A 22,540-nucleotide genomic window follows, 5' to 3' on the forward strand; every position below is an offset into this window, starting at 1 on the left:
GGGGGAGGCACTGAAACCAAGCAGTAGGAGGGAGCAGGCGCGATACGACCACAGGAAAATAGGGGGAGGCCACGAGGGGAGAGAGCAGACGACAGAGAGATGAGGGCGGCATGGGAGGGCGGGGGTCGAGGGCTCGAGCCGAGACGGAGGGCGGAGCGAGGAAAAGGCGTCGGAAAAGAAGCGACGCGGTGGAATGATAACGCACGAGAGGCGAGAAGGCGAGCGGGTTGAGAGGGATGGCCAAGGGGAGATGGGTCAGATGGGGTGCGCACAAGCGGTATTGGGTTAGGTTCAGATCAAACGGAGGGAGAGGTGCGCGCTAGGCGGGCGGAAGCGAGGGATGCGTGGCCGGCGAGGGGGCAGAGGGCGGGAAGAAGAAGAGCAGAAGTGAATGGCGGCGAGGGGGGTGGGACAGCCCGCCAGGGGCGGCGAGGAGGGGCGGAGGGGGCAGCAGGAAAGGGTGGGGGGGGGGGGTGGGAGAGGCTGTGCTAAGGAAGGGGGGATTAGGAGGGAAGAGGAGAGAGTGGGGTAGGGTAGAGCGGGAGCACGAAGAAGAATGCGAAATAAGATACGGGGGCGGAGAAGAGTGCGCAGGACACAGGCTAGCCACGAGTCGAAGGGGAAGACAGGGAGCAGTAAGCGCAGAAGGAAGTGGGGGAGAAAATAGAGGGGAAGGAGGATGGTAGGGGAAAAGGGAGCCAATGGAAAGGCAGGGGCCAGTGGCGGAGGAAAGCAACACACCTGAGGGATACTAACCCGGCGGACCCCCGCGAGAGAAAGGAGGGGGCGCGGAAAGGCAATATGGGAGGCGGGAGGCCAAGCGCCGCGGGCCACAGCAGCGGAGGCAAGCCGGGGCCCAGGGCAGGAGGGCGGGAGCCGCGCGGGGGCCGCGCGCCGCCGGTGGGGGTGGGAGAAGAGATCCACGGCACGATAAGGCATCGGTGGCCCGCGAGTGCAGCCGCGGATGGGGCAAGCGGAGAGGGGAAGCCGAAGACAGGGGAGGGCCGCACACAAGAAGGGCGCCGGAGAGGGGGGCCGGAGGGAGCGAGCAGAGAAGGGGGTGGAGGGCAGAAGAAGAACGGGCAAAGGAAAGGGAGAGGGTAAGAAAGGGTAAAAGAAAAGGAAGAAAGGAAAAGAAGGGGAAGAATAAAAAGGAAGAGGAGAGGAGGAGCCAAAGGGTCTGGCACGAGGCGTCAGAATCTGAGGAAGTGGGGCAGGAGAAAGATCGGGCCGCTAAGATAGCCAACGAGTAGGCGGGAGCCGGATTGAGAGGGAATAAGCAGAAAAGAAGCAGGGCCGCGGCCCGCCGCGCAACCCAGGGGGAAAGCGCGCCCTGGCGCGCGCATAGGACCAAACGAAAAAGAACCAGCGCCGCGAAGGGCGGCGGCTCGCACCCCACCAGAGAAGAAAGCAGGCGTGAAGGGCGGAGGGCAATCCCGGCCACCGCGACGGCCAAGCCCCGCGCTGGCAGTCAGAGCGGCGCGGACAGCGCAACTCCGGGGGGCGGCAGGCCCACCCCGACGGCGTGGTGGGTGCCACCGCGGCAGCGCCACGGGGCCAGCCAATTGAGATCCACGCTCGGCTAGGCGCCCGCGCGGGAGGGCGGCACCCCGTGCGCGGCGGGCCGACGCCGGGGCCGGCCCCGCCGCCGGCACGCGAGTGGGCAACGACAACGATCAACGCTCGGACGAACGCAGATGCGGGCGGCGAGCGCGGTACCAGCGGGGGCAGCCCAATAGTGGCCGGGGCGGCCTGAGACGGAGACCGCCGTGTGCGGGCGGGCCGGCCGCCCCCGGCCGAAGAGGAGGCACAACCGCGGAAGGGCGAGAGAGCACCGGAAGAGCGCACAGGGAGCGGGAGGGGGAGAGGGACCCATTGGGCGAAGTAAGCGAGCGGGGACTGGATCGCGCCGTAAATCGTAGGGCGAGGGAGGGAGAAGTGGAGGCCAGGGGGCGGAGGGAACTTGGGGCACGAGGGACGACAGGAGGGAGGGGGGACAGGGGCCGGGTGGGGAGGGGGGGAAGGGGAGGGGAGGGGTTAGGGAGGGGGGCGGACGGGGGAGGACGGGGATGGGGGTTGGGAGTGGTAGCGGGGGGGAATGAGGGAGAGGGGGGAAGAGCGGCGAGGAGGCGGAGAGGAGGGGAGAAGTGAGAGGCAAGAGGCAAAAGGAGAGGGAGGGGAGGAGTGTGGCATTAGATGAATGAGAACCCAGAGAAAGGAGAGAAGAAAGTAGAGGGAGATGGGGGTGTTTTTTTGGGGTAGGGAGGGTCCGGGAGAGCGGCGCTGCCATCCAGCGGGCCTGCGCGGGGTGAAGCGGGGGAGGGGCCGAGAAGAGGTGGGCAAGACACAAAAGGCGGACGGTGGGGGAAGGGAATGGGGCGCCACGGGCCGGGGGGCGAAGCGGAAGAGGAAAGAAGAGAGGGAAGGGAAAAGGGCAAACAGGAGAAGAAAAGAAGAAAGCAGCAGGAACAGAGGGCGCGGGGTGTGGCAGAGGAAAAAAAAAACGGGGTGGGCGCGGGGTGGAAAGAAAAGAAGGAAAGGGGGGCACTGGGGCAGAAAAGGGCAAGAGGCGGGGGGAGGGAGAGGAGGGAGAGAGGGGGGCGGAGAAAGAGAGGGGGGGGGGAAGGGCGGGGAAAGTGCGAGGAGGTGGGCGGAGGACGAGAGGGAGTAGAAAAGGGAGTTGGGAAAGGGGAAGAGGAAAAAGGAAAGGGGGGAGGGCTGAAAGGGAAAATAGGAGGGGCACAACGGGGAAGGGGGGTGAAAAGAAGGAAAAAGAGGGCCCAAACAAAAGATTGGGTATGGAGGGAGATAAAGCAAAACTAGGAAAAAAAGCGAGACTCCAAAGAAAACCTGAAGGAGCAAGGGGAAGGCATAAGGGTGGGAGGAGGGGAAGGGGGAGGGACGCCCGAGGGGGAGGGAGGGAAAGAAAGGGGAGGGGGTGAGAATGGACAGTAGGGTGTATGAGGCGGGAGGTGTGACGGTAGGGGGGGAGGAGGTCTGGACGCTAGGGGGAGGAGGAAAAGGAGAAGGGGGAGAAGGAAGGCAGAGGCAACACCACACGGGAGGAGTGAGAGGGAGAGGCTATAACCGGCGGGTAGCACGAAAAAAAAAAAAAAAAAAATGACGGCTGAGACGCGGGGGACCAGAGCAGAGAGGGGGCTAGGGAAGGAACAGAGGAGCGGGAGAAGGAGGACGGAGAAGGAAGGAAGCAAAGCAAAGAAGACCAAGGGGGTAGGAGTCTAGGAAAAGCAAAGAAGACGCAAGGGGAGACGGGGAACACACGGAGAGGGGTGGATAAGGGTTGGGAGGTATGGCCGAGAGGTAGGGTACGAGTGGGAAGGAAAAAATAAAAGGGACGAGTGGTGGAAAGGGGTGGGAGCGGAACGCAAGAGGGGAGTTCTGGGAAACAGAGGGGCGAGAGCAGGGGAGAGGCGGGGAGGCGTGAAGGCAGGCATGCAGGGAGTAGAGGGAGCAGAAAAGAAAGGGAAGGAGGTGGAAGGGGGTATTGAGGCGAGGGAACGGGGAGGCTGGGGGGGGGTGGTGGAGGGGGAGGTGAGAGGGAGCCAGAGGGAGCGCGTGAGGCAGCAGAGGAGGGGAGCCCGGACACAGGGGCCAGAAGGGGATGGAAGGTTGAGGGGACGGGGGGAAGGCAGGATGCGGGACGCAGCCAGGCAAGAAAAAGAAATGAGAAAAAAATCTGGCGGCAGGTCAGTGCTTAGGGGAGGGGGGCCTAAATCTTGAGGTCATGAGATGGATAGAGGAGAGTAGGGCAACAGCGGACAGAGGTAGGGGCAAGGCGGGCTGACGGGGGGGGGCGGGGGCAGAACCGTGAGGGGACCCGGAGCGAAATGCGGCCAACCCGAACCAGACGCCTGGGCAAACAGGGTCAGACATGTCAATCCGGACACCGACCAGCGCACGGGGCCGGGTTGGACCCGACCCGACCCGCGGGGAGAGAACGGAGCGCACTGTACAGACGGTGTAAGGCGGAACCAAAGGCCGCGGGATTCCGCACGGGGGAAGGTAGAAGCGATGACCATAGGGACCACGCCGAGGGCGGATCGGCGGACGGGAGGCCGGCGCCTGCCGAGCAGCGCCGCCGAGACGGCATCGCGCTTGGCCGAGACGGGAGCGCCGCAGAGATTCCGATAGGGCTGGAGGGCCGGCGACGGCGCTATGGAGCGCGGTGAGCGGGGCTTATGATAAAATAGAGACGACTGTTTGTTTTTTTTTTTGTGTGTGTGTTTGTTTTTTTGTGTATTTTTTTTGATGTATTAATTTGTTGTCTTTTTTGGTTGAGTGTATTTTTGATACTTATGGTTGTTTTTTTTTTTTCGGTCTGTTTTCTTTTTTTATTAGGGTTTTTTATTGATATTTTGTTTTATTGTTCTTTTTTTTGATTGTCTGTCTTGTTTTTTTTTTTTTGTGCTATGCTTCTTGTTGCATATTTTTAAAATGGAGTTGGTGTACTTTTGGGTAACACCCGAGAAACCTGGATTTTTCAGATCAGTATCGGTTGATTTCGGTGGTTTCGGGTCAACCCGGACCCGTTTTGCTAACGGGTCCAACCAGAACTCCGAATTTTCCGGTCGCTGAGTCAAAAATTGACCACCCATAATTTCTTACCTTTCTAGAAAGATTTAATTCACATAAACTAAAGAATATTGCATGAGATATCAGATTTTTTACGTGAAGATTTTAGATAAAGAAAAAAAAATCACAGAGCCTAATCTAATTGAAATAATGGCATTAATGTAAGTAATCAATTATAAATGATGCCCGTCATCATAATTGGGCAATACATTAGCATAATATAATAGACATGAATTTTAACTACACATAAGATGCTATTTTGGGACCTGGCATTCTAAATTAATGTAAATCCATGCAATTCTATAGCATAACAATGGTTTAAACTATTGTAATTATGCAATATGTATCTACTAAATAACAATAGTTTAAACTATTGTAGGTACTTTCAATAATGACTTGGAAAATATGCTTCATTATGCTTTGATGGGTGAAATAAGGAGAATGAGGAGGTTTGGAGTGAAAAGAGTGAAATTCTTGAAGATTTGCTTTGATGCCTATAAGCTATCATCTGGTGCTATATGCACAATATAAAATTTGTTAGTTGATATATGCGCTATGTTATGTATTTTGATTCTGAAGCCTGAGGGTTTTTCTGATAGTCCCTAAGAAGGGATTTTGTTGGCACGGAGAATGGATTTTGCTAGGTTCTATATACACAAGGCTATATATGTTGGAAGTTGAAGCGTGTAAGCTATTCTGATAATTACTATAAAATATTTATTTATATTTCAGTAGTTATTTAAATGCTTATTAAAAATTCAGTATCAGTATTTGTTTTCATTTCAGCTTTCTGTATAGTACTGCAGTTTATTATTACAACATGGTTTTTCATTCCTTTTGGTTTGAAAAGGAATTATGTTGGCAAAGAGAATGGATTTTGTTAGATTCTATATGCACTATGCTATATATACTAGAAGTTGAAGTGTGTGAGATATTCTAATAATTACTATGAAATATTTGTTTATATTTCAATCAGTTTAAGTAGTTATTTAAATGCTTATTAAAAATTCAGTATCAGTATCTATTCTAGTTTCATCTTTCCATATAATAATATAGTTTAGTATTACAATATGATTTTTTTCATTCCTTTTAGTTTAAGCTATTGATTTCTATTTTAAGCTATAATAGTTTACTGATTCGTGTTATCTCACTTGCTTTTGCTCTCATTTTCAGGCCAAGGAGAGAGCTAAGTAGTTTCTGTTATCATACTCTGATTTGTGTTGTATGTAAGCCTTTTTGGTTAGTTTCATTTTTGTATGTTTAGCTTTATTTTATTTTCCTTTCTATTGCCAAGAGACGTGTTTTTGGATGATATATATACAAATTATTTTTGAGATTTAGGTTTTGTTTGGGGCGCCTTTTTTACTGCTTTTTAAAGTAACTTTATAATATAAAAAATTTTAATTTTGTACTAAAAAATTGTTTTCAGAAACAGTAAGAAAGTCGTCCCAAACAAACCCTTAGTCTTTTGCTTTATATAATATCCAATAGTAATTGTGTTATATAAATTAGATGTTTAATTTTTCTCAGCACTTCTCCAATTGGATCTTGGAGTTAATTTCTAGTTCTTGTAATGATAAAGCACGATATGACTTGTATAGTATTGGGTTATATCGAGTAGGGTTGTGACATGACCTCCACAAACGATGTGAATACCTCAAATCATGAGAATATTTGTGTGAATCTTTGGAATATCTATTGGAGGTAACCTTCTTAAGCTACTTGTCCAAATTAAGTCAAAGCCTCCTATTGGCAGGTACTTTTAGGATAGGAGGTGACCAGTCTTGGCCAAATCTTCATTGCTAAGGTCCGATAAGTTTAGGTTTTTTTATTGAAACATATTAAGCACTTCTAGACACTTGCACAAATATATGCGAGTATATACGAAACTCCAAAGGTAAGTGTGCTCGTATAGGAGCAATTCTGGGATGAGTGACCTCTTGAAAAGTTACATCAATTGAACAATATCGTGAGGTCATTAGGTCAAAATCGACAATACCATGATAGTTAAGAGTTTGAATAGTTACAAATCCGAGCAATACACCAGCCGGAAGATGAGAACTAGTTTCATACAAGACAAAGTGTTATGTCATGAGAGTCACCTCTTCAACCCAATATGAGACAAAGTGTTATATGTAGGGAGCCACTATTTGAACCTATAAGGGTCGCCTCTAGAATCATATCTACCTGGTAGATGATTATGGGATAAGGATACAATGAGAACATCAATTGTGAAAGTAGGAAAGATTGTGAAACTCCTTAAATAAAAAAAGCTAAACACTTAAGACACTCCGAGGTTAAGCGTGCTGCACTGGAGCAATCTTTGGATGGGTTACCTTTTGAGAAGTTACACTAATTGAATAAAATTGGGAGGTCCTTAAGCTAAAGTAGACAATACCTCGATATTTAAGAGTTTGTGATGTTAAATCTGTAATAACTCAAATATATGAAATAAATTTTCTTGAAAAATATAAAAATTCTAAAGTAGAGCGCTTTGACGCTAATTTGGTGAGCATTGTGGCGCCAGACCATGAACAGTATATATATATATATATATATATATATATATATATATATCGATTCCCCTCACTTAATTGTTTGTTCAAGAAGAAATTGAAAGAGCGGGTGAAAGAGAGAGGAGAAAGAAAAGCCTTTGGATCATATTTCTCAGTTATTCCTATTACAGATTTTGTTCTATTCATTGTAAGTGACTAGTATCTTATTTCTATTTTTAATGATTTTAATTTCTACAAATTTTATCTTTTCTAAATCTGCAAAAATTAAATTATCTCCTGATTTCATAAACTTTCATCATGCAAGTTTAGATATGTTATAAATTTGATCGTTCTGAAAGATTTAATATAATTTTATTACATTTTAAATGAAGTATTGAATGATATCAAATACATGATATAATAACTCCACGTGATTCACTGAGTGGAAGTCACAAGGAGCTGGAGATTGATTAATTAGCAGTTATAAAGAGTCGGGATGACTATTTCACGTGATTTAAAAGAGAGTAATAAATGGAGTGCCAACTAATTAAGAGTTAAAGGAGAGACTATATGGGAGTCATAAGTGCATGAGCAAAATAGGCCATAAAATATACTACTCCATTAAATATTTGAAATAATGATATCAAATAAATTGCTATGACCCACTAAATAAATATATGATTAACATTAATACTTATTTTCTATCATTATACTATTAATGTTATTGAATCATAATTTTAATATGTTCTCTGGCATTAATTTATGATTGTTATGATACTGTGATATAATGTGAATGGATTGAGAGGTAATGAATTATAGAGGATAAATTGATATTGATAATCAATATAAAGAATTGATCATATATTTATTTATATAATTTAATAAAATACTGTATCTTTATCTTGGCATGATTTCAATTGTAAAAGATTTTAATTAATTGCTTAGGTTATGTGCTTATATGTGATTTTTATAATGATCAGAAGTGTAAGGATCCTATGATATGAGACTCTGGATAAGATTAAAATATAATCATATTTATTTATATTATTTATTGGTAAGTTCTAATTAAATGATTAAAATGAAGAACATATGTAACTCTTCCAATATAAATCCTGCAGTGTGACAAAATGGTATCAGAGTAATGGTTATTAGAAGAATTAAATATATAACTAGAGCTGATGAATGGAATATAAATGTGATTTCTGATTCATAGTTAGTTGATTGAGTTTACAATTTTATTTGAGCATGCTCTCTCTTGGATTGATATAGAAATGTCAAGGACGATATTTTTTGAAGGTGTGGAGATTGTAATAACTCAAACGTGTTAAATCAAATTTCTTGAAAATATGAAAATTTTGAAGTAAAACACTTTAACGCTTATCTGGTGAGCGTTGTAAGTGGCAGACCATGACTTATATATAATATATATATATATATATATATATAATATATATTATATATACTACTATATATATATATATAATATATTATATATATATATATATATATATTTTAATATATATATATATTGCCTCACTCTCCACCGACTCTCTCATTTGATTGATTGGCCAAGAAGAAATTGAAAGAAGGGAAAAAGAAAGAGGAGAGGAAAGACTTTGGATTATATTTGTCAGTCAGTCATGTTACAGATTTTGTTTTATTCATTATAAGTGACAATCTTTTATTTTATTTTTAATGATTTTAATTTCTACAAATTTTATATTTCCTAAATCTGCAAAAATTACATATCTCATGATTTCATAAACTTTTATCATGCAAGTTTAAATACGTTATAGATTTTGATCATTTTGAACTATTTCATATAATTTTATTACATTTTAAATAAAGTACTGAATGATATAAGATACATGATATGATGATTCCACGTGATTAATTAAGTAGGAGTCATAAGGAGCTGAAGATTAATTAGGAGTTATAATGAGTTGTGTGACTGATTAACATAATTCAATGGAAGTTATAAAGAGTACATTAATTGAGAATTATAAAGGGAGACTGATTGAGAGTCATAAGTGCAGAAGCAATATACTCTTAAGATATACTCATTGAATATTTGACTATTGATACCAATATTGTTACGAACTCTATATTGATATTATGACTAACATTAATATTTTTCCTATTATTAACATTATTTAACATTATTGATCATGATATTAATATTATTACTAACATTAGTATTGTTTATTATTACTGATATTATAATTGATAATGTAGTATATTGAGATGTGATGAACTATAAAATTGATACTACTAATTAGTATAGACATCGATGCATATACCTTTTTATATGATTTATAATATATTATTTTCTTTTATCTAATAATGATTTCAATTGTAAGATTTTAGTTACTTATTGAACTATGTGCTCATTACGTGGTTTTACATATTTTCATGTTAAGATAAAAATATAATCATCTTTCTTTCTGTTGTTCATTGGTAAGTTATAGTTAAATGGTTAAAATGAAATACAAATGTTATTCTTTCAATATAGATCATAGAGTGTGAGAACATTTATCCCTTCCTTCTACACCGCCATATCACCAGCGCTCCCACTGCTCAATGAACCGCACCAACGCTTCCCCAACCTAATAATGTCGCTTCATTTCTACTAATCTTCAACTTGATAAGTTTACAACCCACCCCTTCATCAAGTCTATCACATTCTAGCTCAATGTTAGCTCTTTTAGCAACACGATCATTATAGTTCATGGTCCATAAATTACGAACGGAGAGACATGGAACAAAATGGCAAAAGTGTTAGTTCTCGATGATGTTAGGAAAGATTAGAATGCTGTAGTGGTAGAGATTGACATAATAGATGAGTTCGTAGGGGAGGTTGGTGACATCGACTTGTGAGAAAAAGGTGGGGAAGGGAAAGATGTTAGAGAAAAATTGGTGGGGTAAGGAGTTGATGAGAGGGAGGATGCAGGGATTGATAAGGAGATGACCATGTGGAGAGACAGAGGTAATGCCAGAGGTCGGGGCGAGAAGAGATAGAATGGATGTTAAAGGTGGCAAAGTTCACTAAAGTGAGGGATGGGCTATCAAGGTGATAAAGTGCTCGAATATGAATGTTAGAATGAATTTCTTATATTATGGTGGTGGCACCTACATTGGTTAATTTTGTATTGACCATTAAAGAAATTTTGAGTTTTCAATTTTGGTTGAGAGGCACGAAAGAGGGTTTGCTTATTTTCTAACATTTGCCAATGATCTAAAAGATAATTATGCTAAAACTAAAGATTGGACATGCTGATTTATTGAAACAACTGAAAAGGAAAAAAAAATTGCATTAAATATTCCCTTTAAATTTTTTTATTAAGATGAATTTTAAATTTATAGGCTTTATTTTCATGGTAATATAATATAAATTTAGCACATGTAGTTAATTAAAATTTATAGTAATCTTAAAATAAAGCCAATAAATTTAAAATTCATCTTAATAAACAAAATCAAAAGGATAATTCAATTTGAATTTGTTTTCATTCCAAATGTCATAAATCAAAACTTCCCAATAAATCAACGTGTGCAATCATTGTTTTTGGCCAAATTATCTTTCAAATCATGGGGCAAATAACTTTCCCTGCTCTCAACTAAAATTGAAAACTTTTTCCACTCCAATGACCAATACAAAACTAACCAACATTAGTACCACCACTGCAATAGAAGAGATTCATTCTAATATCCATATCCAAGCTCTATGCCACCTCGATGGTCCATCCCTCGCTTCAATGAACTCTAAAGCCTCTTACCTTTTTTCTATCTCCTTCCACCCAAGCCTTTGGCATCGCCTCTACCTCTCCACTTTATTGTCCCTCAATCTCCAATTCCTCTCCCACTGCTGCTTCTTCAACACCTTTCCCTTCCCCACCTACTTCATACCTTCCGACAACACCAACCTCCCTCGCAAACTCGTATTTGTTGTCAACCTCTACCACCATAACATCCTAATATTTTCCCACATTGATGAGACTAACACCTCCTACCCCTTCTTTTGTGTGTTCGCTAATCAAGTGGATCAAAATTTGCTCATGAATGACACCCGACTTGATTAGCGAACATTCTCCTTATGCAAGAACTAGAGAACTGAGAGAGGCTCGTGTATGTATGGAGAGTGAGAAAGAGACGAAAACTCAAAACTCAAAGTAAGCCAAAAGATGAAAAATATCTCAAAAATAATCAAAATATGTCTCGGCACCATTTAATAGGACTTAGAAATATACATGAATTAAGGAATACTACAACAACAACAAAAAGTACAATGCTCAATATAACTTATTGCAGACTAAATCTAACATTCCCTGATAGCTAGTACCTTTGATGTGCAAAGTTATTATTTTGGTAGAGTTCTTTAGTTAGAATATGCTATGACTATGAAATGCCTACATTGATGTGTGAAAGTATACAACCATTTAAAAGGCTAGATGTGAAAATGATAAATGAATTAAAGATAAGCATTTATTGCTTCTGCTAAATAGTAAAAAGGGAAGGTGGGTATGAATTAATGCCTTGTAATTATTGTAATCTCGGGCAATATGTAGATTTTTCATTATGATTGTGATTTGGCCCCACTCACTTCATTCTCTTATAAGTTGAAATAGCTCAAACTCTTAACTATAGAGGTATCATCCACTTTCGCCTAATGGCCTCAGAGGTTTATCTCATTGGTGTAACTTCTCAAAGACGACCACCCATCCTATGACTCCTCCCCATAAACATACTTAACTTAGAGTTTCTTAATAAAATTCTAACAATTGCACTAAAAGGCGTCTCAATGTTAAAGAGTTTAGTTTCTTTCTACTTAAGAGTTTTCATAATCTCCCAACTTAAGTAACTAACATCCTCGTCAATATCCTTACCTTATCCAAAAATCATCCACCGTGCAGTAGATTCTAGAGGTGATGCCTAGTATGTTTTAAAGGGTGGCTCCGACTATGGCGTGTCAGAATTTAATTTGAAAGTATTATTTTTTATCTTTTAATAAACAACATTAGCTCTATATAACTTCATTTATAGAAATTAAAAAATAAAAATAATTCTAGAATTCAAAACATATATATATATATATATATATATATATATATCACTACAGGAAATTGGCTTATTATCGGGAGACAAAATCCACTGTTAACAAAAGAAATTTGTCAAAAATCTTGCGTTTCCGGTGAAGGAAGCACGTCATTTTCTTCAAACGAATTCCATCAGTATTTCCAAGGGGTGTCAATTTCGAGTCACGAGTTGGGTTCAGGTCAAATCTAGAATTGACCCGTCATTATTTGGGTCAACTTGAACCCGATCCGCATTTGCAAACGGGTCAATTTTTTGAACCCGAACCCAACCCGCTTCGGGTCTGGATCAACCCGACACGACCCGAATGACCCGGGACCGACCAAAAAATGCTAGTTTTCGGGTCAAAATAGGTCATGTTATATCCAAATACCACATTAGGTAACTTAATTCCCCTCATAAATTCAAAACATCTTTCAAAGATTTGATATGATCTCTATAAGATATATATGTATGGCAATAATAGTAAGATAAGATCAAGCATTGGCATGATAGTGTCAGTTTGAATAATATTTAGGTGATGTGTCATAGGAAGAACTCTTAGGATGCTCTCACAAGTACCCTTCTTTGGAAATCTCCCTGTGGATCCCGCCTAAGATTTCCTTTTAGGAAACTTTAGTATTTAAATCTTACAATGGATCCCTACTTTAACGGAGGCAAGTTTTAACTTACTGGCCTATTATTTGAGGCCATTGATTTACTCAATATAGCTGACCAGGCAGGTTATTCACTCTAAAGCTGGACTAGCTTTATCATACTACCAGCTAGAAGGTGGATTGATTGGAAGTGCATTAGTTTCTTGTCCAAAGTCTAAGGTAGGGTTTTGAAATAGAGAAAACTAAACTGCTAGTAAACCCTCAATAATCAAGTACAAGCATCATGAATCCCCTTATGTAGTATGGTTGAACAAAAAGATTATAGGAATATAAAAGAGAGAAAAACTAAAAGAATCAAGTAGAATTTCAGCACCCCAAGCCAGATATCAATAGGTTCCATTACTCAATTCTCTAGTTCTCGACTATATAATGACTCTTATTGATGACAAGCTAAGACAAATTTTTGATTGCTTTCTAACACATCTTGCTAGTACAAAAAATTCTAGAAAATAATGAAAAAACATTAGCCGAAAACTATTTCAAATAAAGCCATAATCTAATGAACTAGTTTGCCTTAGCCGGCCCGACCAAAGGAGTTAGGCCAAACACAATGATAACTCGACCAACCTGTAGAATAGACTCGAACAAGGAGGCTCAAGATGATATGCAAGTACAAATTCAACAACTTTTGATCGCATCGTCTGCCTCGTTGCTTATATTCTCATATTGCAATTTCATTGACTTCCAAATGATTGTATTCAACCTCATCAAACCTACAATGATGTTCAAGCAAAGGCTTGTCCTTACAAGTGAACGAGACCACCAAATTAAAAACATTGATCGAGCTTCTAGCCCTTTGTAATATGGGTGAAGAATTTTTTTGGACCATTCCTTAATTTCAGGAATATTCATAGGTTGAATCAAGAAGATAATTAAGGGGAAAAATTAAGCCAAATATCCTTCTTATCTTAAAATAAATTCAATAACTTTGAAAAATACATCCTAGCTTTCTTTTTTCTTAGAATCTACTAATAAAAAAATTTCTCAAATAATTGACCAAAACACCACAATCGCTAGCACAAACCTACTTCATAGAACCCCATACTACAGAAGAATCTACAAAGACCTCAACCTCTATAAAGTTTGCTTTAATTCATCAAAAGATCAAACAAAAGATAAAAATCAAAACATCACTACTTTCACCTTATAATTAAAGCAGACTGAGAGGTAATAGGAAAAATATATATAGAGCGTGAAGCACAAAGGCAAACCAAAAATGGAAGAACAAATTTCGCATCCATACAAACTTACTGAGCATATCGGCAAGAAGATCTGTCTTAAACAAGAAGTCCCAAAACACTGAAAGCCTTAATAAGTCCATAGCTATACACTGAGATGCACTTACAAGCACAAAATCAGAGAGTTCAGGAGACGAATCTTCTGCAACCATTGAAATACACATGCTTCAGTTCTGCTATGGAAAGTGAGAATTGAGCATCTCCCGATACACCAAGTCTATGAATTGATTGTTCTGAATTGGCAAATATCAAGTTGAAAAACTATTATATATCTGGCACAAAAACAACATAAACATATATATATATATATATGAAATTATAAAAAGAGGATTTTTATGCATATCTAACATCTAAATCTTTATATTTACTTATATAACATCATAATGTTTAGATCACACAAAAATATATGCATGAAATGGTATATTTCATTTTAAGATAAGTTGATGTTAATGATTTTTTTTATGTGATTTTGATATTTAAGATTTATATAAATTAATATAAGAATTTTAAGTGTTATATATAGGAATACATAAGAATTCTATCGAGTGAAGAATATAAATCACCAATGAATGTATAAATCCCCCTTAAGAAAACTTTATTGTACCAAAAAGGGCCAAATTACTCTTTTATTATCCCCCCGATTGTGAGAAATAGAATATGCAGTTAACTATTGCGCAATCCAGCCATAGATTCCAGTCATTCACCAGTTTTTACTTCAAGGATGATTATCAAAGAATCAGTATCTCTAGAATTATTTCATAATCATTTAATATGTTCTGGTTGTACAGAAAACTAGATTGGAGGTTTACATGCTCATATTTATGATATCAGGAAACGGGAATGTTAGAAACTCTAATGTAATTCACCATTTCAGTTCAGCGATGTTACTAACCTTAAATACTGGATTACATTAGAGTTTTTAACATGCCCGTTGCAGTGAAGCTTCATATAAATTACACTGGTAACCGTGTATTGCATATTTGCTTCCTTCTACTTTTGAATGATTCAGGCTAAAATTTTAACAAGACATCTTCATTACATCTAAGCCAGGTAGAAAAATTTAAAAGCTTAAATGATATGATCCTTTGCATATAATTTTTTTCAAATGAAACTAATACATGTTTACCTTATGTTAACCTTGATTTGGTAGAATGATAGCATAACTATATATATACACATCCACGTATTAACAAGTAAGCATCAAAGGAAAGGAAAACAAGTTCAAGCACCTACGATGTTTTGAAGTTACAGTGAAGCACTAATATTAACATGCAAGCTTTCTTTTGATAAAAGTAAAAGGTAGTCAAATTTGAAAGAAAAGGAGCCTTCTAATTTTAATGTAGCAGCAAAGCTTACAAATAACTAATTTACTACTTAAAACTTATGGACCTGAAATAGTTTATTTCAGTCAAAATACAAATTCTGAAAACTTACTAAAATGTAGTAAAAGAAAGGGCAATGCAACAGATCGATAATATAAACTCCATTGACATAAACTAAATTATAAAAACACTCAAGCAATCAACAACTTGATTCATTATGATCTAAGCCATCACTATTATATTGTCCCTTCAAGAAGGAAAAAAAAAAAAAGCAAAATATATAGCAGTTTCTTTTATATTTTTGTAGCTATGCTAGTCTTCCACGGGTATCATTTCTCAACTACTTACAGATGCTATTGATTCTTAAGTCTTTCTCAAGTACAATTTACAGAATTCTTCCCTAAATTTTGCATGACTTCCATTCAGCCCAAATTTTGAACGAGGGAAACAGAAATTACAGCCCTAAAGTCTTCTCAAATTGAATAACAAATTAAGGATAGTATTTAAAATAAAATAATGCTGAATGTATTGCTAATGAAATTACATAAACTATACCTGTACAAGCCTCAGTAAAGCATCACGGACCTTGTCTCTAGTAATGACTGAACCATAGTTTTGCGTGGGAGTGAGGGAAGGAGGTGGATTGGGTGGTGGAAAGGGTTGGAGAAGTGGAGTGCCATATGGACGCTGCATGGTGACCGGAGGATGAAGAGGAGGAGCAGTAGGTACAGAAGATGAAATCGGTGGCATCAATAATGCAGAAGATGAAGGTGAAGGTGCAAATAAGGAAGGCTTCACAAGACTAGTAATGAGGTTATTTCCACCATTAGCTTCAAGAGTATCAAGTACAGACATTAGGGGAGGAGATGAGGATGGCAAAGAAGGTGCAGTTTGAATTGTTGAGACAAGAGGTAGTGGCACGCTAGGTGTGTGAGGAGTTGGAGTAGAAGACTGATGTAGAGATCCAGGTATCGTTGTATTGGATACATTTCCAATGCTCATACCTGTCTGCAAAAGAGAAAAAACAAATTGGAAGTTAACACAAAAACAACTGCGATATTTATTAATCCCACCAGGAGAGAAACGTGATATGGAACTGAAGTGCTTCATGCAAAAAATTGTAACCCCGGAAATTTAGAAAGCAGTAGCATGGCAAAACAAGCAATGGAAATGCTAGAAATGTTATGCCAAGAATTATGATTATATGATTAAAACTGAAACAATCAAACAATCTTAAAAATACCCTCAAATTTTTAATATGATGTCAAGACATATATGAAAGCAAGCTAGTTTTCAGGCTGATTTGAAGTACATACACTGAAAAAGTTTACAAATGACTCCTCAGAAACATCAGGAACTGCAGCAGAAGATGCAATTTGTGGCTCCAATGGACCTTCAATGACAGACAAACTTGGTGTAGCTTCCAACTCCTCAAACTCACTGCTGTAGATGCAACAACAGCATAATTACATGATTTTCTAGGATAGCCAGTATTAGAAAACTGAAGTGAAAGAAAATCCTACAGGAATGAACATAAACTAGAAATGCTTGAAAGGTGTATTAATAATTGAAAAGAATAAAAAACATAAATTCACTTACAGTTTGTGCACCAATGAACTCAGTCAATCACCATGATATTTCTTAAAATACAGCAGTAAGAAGCCTTTCCTTAATACCTTTCTCATCTAGTCACTCATGGCATTCAATTATACTTATTGTCTGTCTAGTATATATATATATATATATATATATATATATAGTCTTAAATAATTAAGAGATCTGATCTCGAAATCAATTATTTTCAGCTTCAGCCACTGAGGCTAGCTTGCACGAGCTAACAACTGGATATCCACTCTTAATCAAAATCATTCATATCTTTAACTTCATTAAAGCGGATTGGCTCCTTAACAAAACATATTGAAAAAAATAATATTTTTAATTAATACATTTCGTGTTCTAATAGAAGTGCATATATTTTATCAACCCAGACATGCAAATATGCATTTTTAAGATATTATGTTGCCCATATGTTCTTGACAAATGATGATAATTTATGCTTGAGATATTTTCATAAAAAGGCCATTTTCTTACAATGATAATTGTTCGTATGTAATACATGTAGCGAGAATCTCAAACTAGCCTCAAAAAGGTTAAAATAATATCTATTCACAATAGCTTTAAACTACTTATCGAAAGCAATGGAAGCTAATATTCTGAGTTGATTGTACATTGTACTAGCTTTTCTATTAATTTAATAAATTGGGGCAAGTATCCCAATTTCACGACACAAAGGGTTTTGGATTTGTCTAACCCTAGGCCCGTCTAGTGTTTGCTTTTCCTGGTTGCATGGCTGATTTTGCTTCACATGAAGTAGAGTTTTGAAAGAGTCGGTCAATGAAGATTCCCCACCTCATTTGACAACATTGTTGCTACTATCGGATCAGAAATCACGATGGGAGCTCGCCTGAATGTAACAATATTTCTCCCCTTTAGAGCACTTCATCGACTAAATACCGTAAATCCACTGAACCATTGAATTTACTAAATCCAAGATGTTGCGGAAAAAGGTGGAAAACGACATAAAATGAAGATGTGACATACCATGAGATTTGAGCAAGCATTTGGCAAGATTTTACTCAAATCATGCTTAATTCATGTATCCAAACAGCCCCTTAATGTTGCGCCATTGTGGGAGAAGCTTCGATTGTTACAAGGGAATCAACCTTATCAGAGAAATCAAGATTTTGATTTTATTATTATTTTTTGCTGGAATTAAGCCTTGTTCTCCAACTATTAATTTGTTATTAAACTACTGCCTAAAGTCGATTAGAAAAGGATTTTAATCCAAGGACTTTTTCATCTCTTGGCTGAAGCAAAACAAAAGAAAAACTGCTGCTAAGACAAAAGGCGTGAAACTCGGCAACAACTGGTACCATCTCTGCAGGTGGCATAGAGGAGGTCCATTGGCAGGAGTTTGCTGCAGGCGAGTCGGCTGCAAGTAGAGAAGACCGGCAGCTGGTTCTGGTAAGATGTACAGGCCAACAACTGGCAAGCTTTTATAACCAGGGACTTGTTGCAAAGTGATATCGATATATCGATATATATCCCCGTATGAAATGCTGGTACACTGACAAAGGGAAAATAAATCACTTCAAGTTCCATAGGTTTTTTCCTTTGTAAAGCTTCCATAATTCCAAAAACAAATTCGTTTGTGTGAAGAATCACTCCTCCATGGAAGATTCATTGATTTGAAATAGTACATATAAGGAACTTTATAATTATCACGCATTGAAATCCTAGGTCGATTATATCTCTCAACACTTTGATGCATTAATGGAACTTTGTTCAAAGCCAAATAGAAATAGGTAATTAATATTAGCACTTTATTGTAAGAAACATACAAGTTGCAATTGGAATTATGAATATTATTAAAACGGACATTTCTTCCTTGAACTTTTCACATTTCATTTGGAACAAGTCATTTCCGCATGTTCTGTTTTTCCTTTAAAATTTCCATATTTTGTTTTCCTTCAAAATTTCCATATTGTGTTAGATTACGTCCAAGTAGTTTCAAATTTACATTTCACTAAACGATAAGCCTCATGATGATTATGATGATGATGCTGATGAAGATGATGATCATGACCTAAACAATATAATGATAACGTCTTAATTAAATTCTGATCTTTTTTAAGACTGCCTCAAGGAGAAATGCATTCTTAACATGTTTAACACCAAAAACTAAGCAAGAAAGATAATCAATTAATTTAAGTTCCTAAATAAAAACCATTATCTGTGTTAGTGTATCCGCATTTGAATAGAAACTGAAGACTGAATACAACAGCACTCAGATTGAATGTTTGACAATAAGAAAAGTTCATAATACTAGAACAAAAGAGGTTACCTCTTGTTCGCAGGCACTTTAGATTTAGGATGTGCTTTGGAGAATGCATTAAGTATCCTGAACAAGAATAATTTTCTCATCAGATAACCAAAATATTAGATAGCATCTAAGATACTACCATGAGCTATAAAATTCTGAAACTGAATTGATTAAATACATTACAGTAATGCACAATATCAAACCAACATGACAAGTATAAACATGAGAAAAAACAAGCTAATAAAATATTGCAGACAAAAGATGCTAAAACTATCACGCAAAAAAAAATTATGATCCCAAAGAGCAGCAGGACATTTGGACACTCTCCCTTATTCTGCAACTGCAAATTGCAAGCAGGGTGAAAGACTGTTGCAACCTCCACCAAGTTTGATTTTGGCAAAGTCTGGATAAAATCAGGAGAATCCAATCATGATCTGAGCTCCAACCAAATTATGCCCAAAATTACCTAGTTTTTTTAATTCACTATAAGGAAATACTTGAAGATCTCAAGTAACCCTAACAAGAGAAGCAAAAACAGCAAAAAAAAAACCCCACAAATTTAATTGAAAACCAAAGAAAAACAGTAATTTTATTGCAAGAATCAAACAAACGGAAGAAAAATAGCACGATATAATTGATCCTCAATTCGAGAGGATGATCTATCTCTCACAATCCCTAGACGCTGCTAGAACCAAGACATCAAACTCCAAAAACAAGAACAGCCCAAATAATTTGAATAACCCTAACCTTAATCCTCTCTTCCTATTTAAAGCAAACAATTAAACAACAAATACCCAAACAGCCCTCCCCTAATTCCCTCCTATTTTCTTAATTATTTCCCTCCCGAATCAGACCTCAAATCATACCATAAATTTTCCCTCTTCAATTATGAAACATTTCTTAATTAATCTCCCCTAAATCAGCCGCCAAATCAGCCCATAAATATGTCCTCTTCAAATAGGAAACATTTCTTAATTAATTAAAAAAACAAAAAATAAAATAAAATAAAAAATATTTCCTAATTAATCCCTTCTAAATATGCCCCTATATATGCTCTCTTCAATTAGAAAATATTTCCTAATTAATTTCTTTTGATTAAGAACCTTCCTAAACAACTCCGTCTTGATTAGGAAATTTCCTAATTCCCTCCCAATAAAATTTGGCCGGTCTATTATTTACACATAATTAATTGACTATACTGAATATTCGCTTGACTAAGCTAAACCATCAATTTGGATTAGCCTAACACAATACAAATGTGAATACGCAGCTGAGTCAAGCTGAGTACACTATGAGTTAGATTTGGTTTGATCATACTTAGTTTTTGTTTCGAGCCGAACACTTACATATATGTTCATATTTGACTTGTTAAAATTTTTATATGATCGAACTTACCTAAATTAATCAAACAATTACATAAAAGAGAAAATAAGCAACCTCAAAAAATGAACGAGTACTTGGCTTCTTATATTAATAAATGATTATACAATTCAAAAAGAACAAACAATTCAAAAAGTCTGGAATTAGTATCAAATTACTTGATACTAATTAAATAATCATTAATAAAAAAACAATAATAATTAAGCCATGTACATGCTTTCTTGGAATCATATAAAATAAATAAATACCAATAAACTTGCAAATTAAAAAAAGAAATAAAAAGGGATTGCATCAAATCAATATATAGTAATAGATTAATTAATTTTTAAAACATAGAAATCTTAAGAATAAACATAAATATTTATCTACATAAAAACCATTCCATGGAAAACAAACTTCTACCAACTCAAAATGATTTTATAACTTTGATCTCATAAAGGTAAAGATGATTTACTATAAATAAGAAAATCAAAACGAAATGAGATGCTTCAAATTCCAAAATATGGTGGACTAACATAAACCAAATTTAAGCTCCCCCTTCTGTAAATTTAACTCCTTATCAACAATATATCCAATGGCAACTGTATATTATTTTTTCTTATTACCATAAATTTGTTATCACAATAACCATTCTAGCTCAACAAACCCTTTCAATCTCTTATCAATCTCATAATTACAAATACAATCTTGCTTAGACATAACTACAAATGAAATCCTCTAATAATATGGGCCAACAAACTTTATCAGCATGTTAAATATTTCATACTATGGGGCTGTTTGGTTGCCTGAATTAGGAGTGTAAAGTAAAACAAATACCTGTATTTATTAAATTTGGTTGTTTGGTTAATTTTGAGTGGAACAAAAGGTAATCGTCGGATGCGTTAGGAGTGTATTATGGAGGCTGTTTTGCGGGAATTAGAAACCCGCTCGATTCGAGCGGGTTATAAATTCATCTGAAGAAAAGCGTAGCTTTGTCGTGCTGTTCGGCTTCAATCGAGAGGAGAAAAGCGAAGCTTCAAACGAGAGAAGAAAAGCGAAGCGTCGTGCTGTTCGGCTTCAATCGAGAGGACTTCATTTCGGCGAGCTCCAATTAGTGGAACATATCCTCCGTATAGACCCCTGAATCATCAAGAAACCTACCGCTTACGGCCGCCTCTCCTCCCTCCACATCGCCACTGCAAATGGGAACGACGAGGTTTCCCTTTTTTATTGACGAGATCTTTCCAAAGGCGGTTCATTTCTCATTTCTATTCAATCCTTGATAGCTTCGTTAACATTATTTTCAGATGCTTTCAATGCTTTTGGAGCGATGGAATCACCCCGATGTTCTCAACCGGCACAAACAAGTAACAGGAGACGAAAAAATCGAATCTTTTTCATAATTCTGCGATCAAAATCTGATATGTCCGTGATTTTGCTCCGAAGACTCCTCTTATGCTGGCCGCAATGCGTGGGAAGATTGCTTGTGTGGAGAAACTCCTTCGGGCGGGAGCAAACGTAGGCTTTCTTTTCTATCTTCTTCTGCGTTTCTCTTTTATCCGCTTTCATCGATCGACGAACTTTTAATTTTCCCTTACGTTCAGATCTTGATGTTTGATTCGATGAATGGAAGAACATGCTTGCACTATGCAGCCTACTATGGTCATTCTGATTGTTTAGAATCAGTTCTTGAGGCTGCCCATTCCAACCCGATTTCAGAATCCTGGTACTGAGTGATAAAAATCTTATAAGTCGGATCATTTGGATTTCTTTGCAATTTCTAACAATCTTTCGGTCTTCTTTTTATCTTTTCCTTCTCAAACATTAGGGGATTTGCCCGTTTTGTTGATGTGAAGGATGCCAAGGGGGCAACGCCATTGCATCTTGCTGCGAAGCAAGGTCGGTT

General features: G+C 38.4%; 3 protein-coding genes across 4 annotated transcripts in view; all 3 read right to left on the reverse strand.

Moving 5' to 3' along the window:
• Positions 1–291: 291 nt before the first annotated feature.
• LOC114579120 (WAS/WASL-interacting protein family member 3-like) lies at positions 292–939 on the reverse strand. Its single transcript, XM_028692834.1, has one exon. It carries the CDS (start codon positions 937–939, stop codon positions 292–294), a length of 648 nt encoding a protein of 215 aa, XP_028548667.1.
• Positions 940–1,233: 294 nt separating this feature from the next.
• On the reverse strand, positions 1,234–4,616 carry LOC114579121 (proline-rich protein 36-like). Its single transcript, XM_028692835.1, is given in 4 exon segments — positions 1,234–2,299; positions 3,144–3,697; positions 3,828–4,174; positions 4,493–4,616. Coding segments are annotated over 4 exon segments (2,091 nt in total).
• Positions 4,617–13,993: 9,377 nt separating this feature from the next.
• LOC110109056 (mRNA-decapping enzyme-like protein) overlaps positions 13,994–22,540 on the reverse strand; it is a 36,913-nt gene continuing 28,366 nt past the window's right edge. The window contains exons 5-8 of one of the 2 annotated variants that reach the window (XM_028692837.1): positions 19,297–19,353; positions 16,709–16,835; positions 15,948–16,400; positions 13,994–14,303 (exon numbers count right to left, since the gene is read on the reverse strand). In XM_028692837.1, coding sequence (XP_028548670.1) covers positions 14,247–14,303; positions 15,948–16,400; positions 16,709–16,835; positions 19,297–19,353 — 694 coding nt within the window. In that variant the 3' untranslated portion in view covers positions 13,994–14,246. The remainder of the gene's footprint in view (positions 14,304–15,947; positions 16,401–16,708; positions 16,836–19,296; positions 19,354–22,540) is intronic. The other variant, XM_028692838.1, reaches the window with a different exon arrangement.

Source organism: Dendrobium catenatum, unplaced genomic scaffold (genome assembly GCF_001605985.2).
Source record: "Dendrobium catenatum unplaced genomic scaffold, ASM160598v2 fragScaff_scaffold_158, whole genome shotgun sequence".
In the NCBI taxonomy this organism is placed as follows: Eukaryota; Viridiplantae; Streptophyta; class Magnoliopsida; order Asparagales; family Orchidaceae; genus Dendrobium; species Dendrobium catenatum.